The sequence below is a fragment of the Dioscorea cayenensis genome, chromosome 17 (genome assembly GCF_009730915.1).
Source record: "Dioscorea cayenensis subsp. rotundata cultivar TDr96_F1 chromosome 17, TDr96_F1_v2_PseudoChromosome.rev07_lg8_w22 25.fasta, whole genome shotgun sequence".
In the NCBI taxonomy this organism is placed as follows: domain Eukaryota; kingdom Viridiplantae; phylum Streptophyta; class Magnoliopsida; order Dioscoreales; family Dioscoreaceae; genus Dioscorea; species Dioscorea cayenensis.
Window position 1 is genome coordinate 9,915,283 of NC_052487.1, and position 4,637 is coordinate 9,919,919.

Below are 4,637 nucleotides of genomic sequence, written 5' to 3' on the forward strand. Positions count from 1 at the left end.
CAATATGTAAAATGAGAGAAGATATGGAATGTAGGAATGTCGAGGGGCATTCCCATAAATTTGCAGGTCCATTTCTATGAACTCTTGTTGAGTCCAAAGTAGTGGTAGAGAACCGTCTTTATGAGAGTTTCTCCATTACCTATTGAGACTCTCTTGAGTGAGTGAAAAATCTTTTGAAAGCCACTATCTCATGTTGAATACAAAGTAGTAGTAGGAAACCCTCCTTGTGAGAGTTTTTCCATTACTATTTTGACTCTCTTGAGTGAGTGGAAAATATTTTGAACATTATTATCACTTGTTAAGTCCAAAGTAGTGGTTGAGAACCCTCTTTGTGAGAGTTTTTCCATTACCTCTTGAGACTCTCTTGAGTGTATGATAAATGTTTTAAAGACCTGTATCTCATGTTGAGTCCAAAGCAGTGGTAGTGAACCATGCTCACGAGAGTCTCTCCATTACCTATTGATACTCTCTTGAGTAAGTGGAAAGTCTCTTGAAGACTACTATCTCTTGTTGGGTTTAAAGTAATAATAGAGAATCCCTCTTGAGAGAGCCTCCTCATTATCTCTTAAGACTAAAAGGAGATAATGAGGAGTGGAAAATCAAGTCTACGAGTGGTAGAGAACCCTCTTTGTTGAGTGAGTGGAAAATCACTAGGAACCCACATGTACATTCACACGTGCACTATCTCTTGTTGAGTGAGTGAAAAATCACAAGGACTACACGTGGGTTCATGCTTTTTCAAATGTACCCCTTGTCCATCAACTCTTGGATTTGCCTTTGAAGCTCCTTGGTTTTCTCTGGATTACTTCTATAAGCAGGTCTATTACAAATTGTGGAACTACTCATGAAATCAATCTGATGCTTAATTCCCTTAATAGGTGGTATACTTATTGGAATTTCATCAGGAAATACATTATTGTATTCCTGTAAAAGATAGTCAACAAAACTAGGCAAATAATCACGAAACTTATTATTAGTTAAACATGCCTCCTTATACACCAACAACAACATAGGTTGTCCCAAAACTAATGCTCTTCTCACCATACTCACTCTTCCCACACTCCTTATGCAAGGCCGCACTCTCCTTTCCTCTCACCACCAAAGATGAACCCCTTTCAAATTGGTAACTCTCACTCTTTTTGGTCTTCCACTCTTTTAGATTTTCAATTTTTTTTCTCTTTTTCTTTCTTTCTTTCTTTTAATGTTACATTTTCTCTCAATTTTTCACTCTCCCTTTGTTTTTCAAATGATTGTTGAAGCTGCAATTAATACTCATACACTTGTTTAGGGGTTAAGGTGCTAGAGTAGAGTTCTTACCATTGTGAATAAGATAATACTTGTTTGAGAAGCCATTATCAAACATCCACCCGTCAAATTGCCATGGCCTCCCCAACAACGTGTGACTAGCTTACATTGGTACTACATTACACATCACCTCATCCTCATACCTCCAGATGTGAAATGAAATCATAGCTTGTTTGTACTTTAGTCAAGTTTATATGGTCTAGGATGTTTAGTGGTCTTGAGGCCTAACTTTCCCACGAGAAATGTGCTGAAAAAGAGGCCGAGAGGGAGATTGTTGAACCAACCAGCACTGTTGACCTTGATGCTCCAATTAATGTAGAAGAGAAAACAATGGAACAGGGTAAGGAAAAGAGTGCCCCACCAATATATCAACCAAAGCTCCCCTACCCTATGAAAGTGAAAAAGGATCAACAACAGGAGTAATATAAGAAATTCCTCGATATGTTCAAGACTTTACACATCAATGTTCCATTTGTTGAAGCTCTTGCTCATATGCCGAGATACACCAAGTTTTTAAAGGAATTGCTCACGAATACGAGGAAATTGGAAGATGTGTCCTCTGTAACACTTAGTGAGGAGTGTTCGGCATTGATTACCAATTCTTTTCCTAAGAAAGAAAAAGATCCCGGAAGATTCAACATCCCTTGCATGATTGGTGGGCTAATTGATGAAAAGGCACTTGCTGATTTGGGAGCAAGTATAAATCTCATGCCCTACAAAATTTTCCAAAATCTTGGGCTTGGGGAGCCGAAATCCACTCCCATGACTTTGCAACTTGCAGATAGATCCATCAGGTAACCATATGGGATCATTGAAGATGTTTTAGTAAAAGTTGACAAGTTTAATTTTCCGGTGGATTTTGTAATTTTGGATGTAGACGACAAGGTGCCGTTAATTCTGGGCAAACCATTCTTGGCCACATACAAAACTCTTATTAATGTCAAAGATAGTCTAATGGCACTCCACTTGGGAGAAGAGGAAGTTATATTCAAAATCCGAGACTCTATGCGAGATACAATGGATTTTGATGATACTTGTTATTATGTGGATGCTATTGATGACTTAGTTTCTGACTTTGTGCAGGATATATTTATAAAGGATGAGTTGTCTGAGCTGCTTGAGGACAACCCCTCTTGAGGACGAGGTCATGTATGAGGGAATAGAGGAGTCACAACGTCTAGAAGTGGCAAGGGTGGAAGCAGTCGTGCCCCCTGAGCCACCAATGAAGAAAGTCTCCCGAGCAACTCGTTGGTGGAAAAAGGTGACCACCAAGAAGACAAAACCACCCATCTCACCGCCAGTTCCTAATCAACCCAATTCTTGGGCCTTTGATGAGATCAATTTAATCAATTCACTATTACCATATTCATGCATGTGTATTTTTGGTGGTGATAAGAGGTATCGATGTCACCAGCCTCCTTGAACGTGAAATAGGTACGTCAAGCTAGTGACGTTTGTGGGATCGAAAATACGCGTCTGGCATCATGAAGAAGACACCAGATGATATATCGAAACACAAATATCATATTTGTTTTGTGGGTTCTTCCATTCCTAATGGAGGCAAGCCTTTATTATTAATTACCCCAGATAGTATCTTGGGTACCTCCAATTAAAGGCAAAAATACAAGTAAAAGTGCAAGAAAATTTGCGAATTATAAATTTCGTTATTTTATTACATATATTTAATACATCATTTATATGTCAATATATGACTTTATATATATATATATATATATCGTGGCAGCTGCCTTTGCCTTGCCATTGCGTTGCCAACCTGATTGCCATAACAATCTTTTTTTGTTGCCGTCTCGAAATGAATAAGTCACCACTGCCTATGCCTTATCATCGCATTGCAATATATATCTCATTGCTGCCTTGAGATAAACCTAGCCACTACCTCGTGATAAGCACTCTTATCGTTGCTTTGAGATTAATAGTGCATATTTCTAGATTTCTTTTTTTTATGCACATTTTTGACTTTTTTTATTATTATTTTTTTATTATGCGTGTATGCATTACTCTCAAGTTTTTATATCATGTTTATATGCATGCATAACATGCTCTTCAGACACACTTAATGTTTCTCATTTTTATTTCTTATCATCATTTTTTGTTTTTTCTTATATTTTTTTTTTGCCATGCGCGCATGCATGCTTTCTCATTTTTTTTATTTTTTTATTTTTTATTTTAATTTCTTATGCACGTGAATCTCATCATTCATTAAAAAAAATTATTTTTTTCCATTTTGTTTTTTTGTTTGTTTGTTTTTGCATATATGTCTTTTTTTCATGGTGGGTTTTTAATAAGCGGTACACGTGAATAGATATGTATATGCATGTTTTTTTGGTTATTATTTGCATGCTTTTTTTCTAATTTATGCATGACATGCTTCTCAGACGTATGCATGCTTTTCTCAATTTCCAATTTTTTTTCTTTTTTTTTCTTTTTATTTCTTGCACGTGAGAATGCAGCATCACCATAACTAACTTCATGTATTATTTTATTTTATTTTATTTTACTACACATAATTATGATGGAATGAATAGTTCTGCATTGTCCTTGAGTGTCCCACAATTTTTTTTATCTTTTTTTATTTTTTAAATTCTTCTTTAAATATGCAAGCATGCTTCTCATGATTTTTTTTTTATCATTCATTTTTTATCATTCATTTATTTTAATGGTGTGCAGATATGCATGTTTCCTATTTTATTATTTTATATTATTTTTGTCATCATTATTTTTTTATGTCATGCTTACATGCACTTTTTTGGTCATGCATGCATATGGAGAAGCATACTTCTTTTTTATTCAATATATATTTGGAAAACACACGAGTAAAGCATTCACTCCCTTTTTTTTAAAAAAAAAACTCATAAATATATATTTATAGATATATATAACTTTCAGAGCATCCATCAGGAAGGATCGTCCGACGGGCAAAGCTTTAGAACCACTTTTCCAGAGCAAACATGGCTTCTAAAGTCTCTCCTTGGGCTTCATGCTTACAACCTTAAACATGCAATGGCTTTAACCTTCTCCAGGCATGTTTCACCGTCTCTCTAATGAGAAAAGCTGGGGTATAAATTCACAAGACCTTGCCACACTTCAAACATTGATCCTGAAGTACTTCTTAAAACTCCAAATGACTTTCTTTGGGCCTGAACAAGTGCAAACAAGAGATGAGAAGCACTGCTTCCATGGGCAGAGACTGACCAGCTTTCAGTTTTGTTTTGATTCTGAGCAATGGCCCCTATTCCCACTTTGCAGTTTCCTCAATGGCAGTATCAATAACAATTCCAGCTACCAAGCACCTTCGCTGGGCTGATAAAACC

The 4,637-nt window shown here is 36.2% G+C and overlaps 1 protein-coding gene across 1 annotated transcript; it reads left to right on the plus strand.

Moving 5' to 3' along the window:
* The first annotated feature begins 1,746 nt into the window (after nucleotides 1-1,746).
* Nucleotides 1,747-2,442, plus strand: LOC120281118. Its single transcript, XM_039288040.1, has 2 exons — nucleotides 1,747-2,002; nucleotides 2,123-2,442. The coding sequence occupies exons 1-2, from the start codon at nucleotides 1,747-1,749 to the stop codon at nucleotides 2,440-2,442; spliced, it is 576 nt and encodes a 191-aa protein (XP_039143974.1).
* Nucleotides 2,443-4,637: the final 2,195 nt, after the last annotated feature.

Bases quoted from the DNA above. Each gene is read 5' to 3' on its own strand.
- LOC120281118 (XM_039288040.1), top strand. From the start codon at position 1,747: ATGTTCAAGACTTTACACATCAATGTTCCATTTGTTGAAGCTCTTGCT. The intron at 2,003-2,122 runs GTATAAATCTCA...GGATCATTGAAG, and splicing joins ACTTGCTGATTTGGGAGCAA to ATGTTTTAGTAAAAGTTGAC.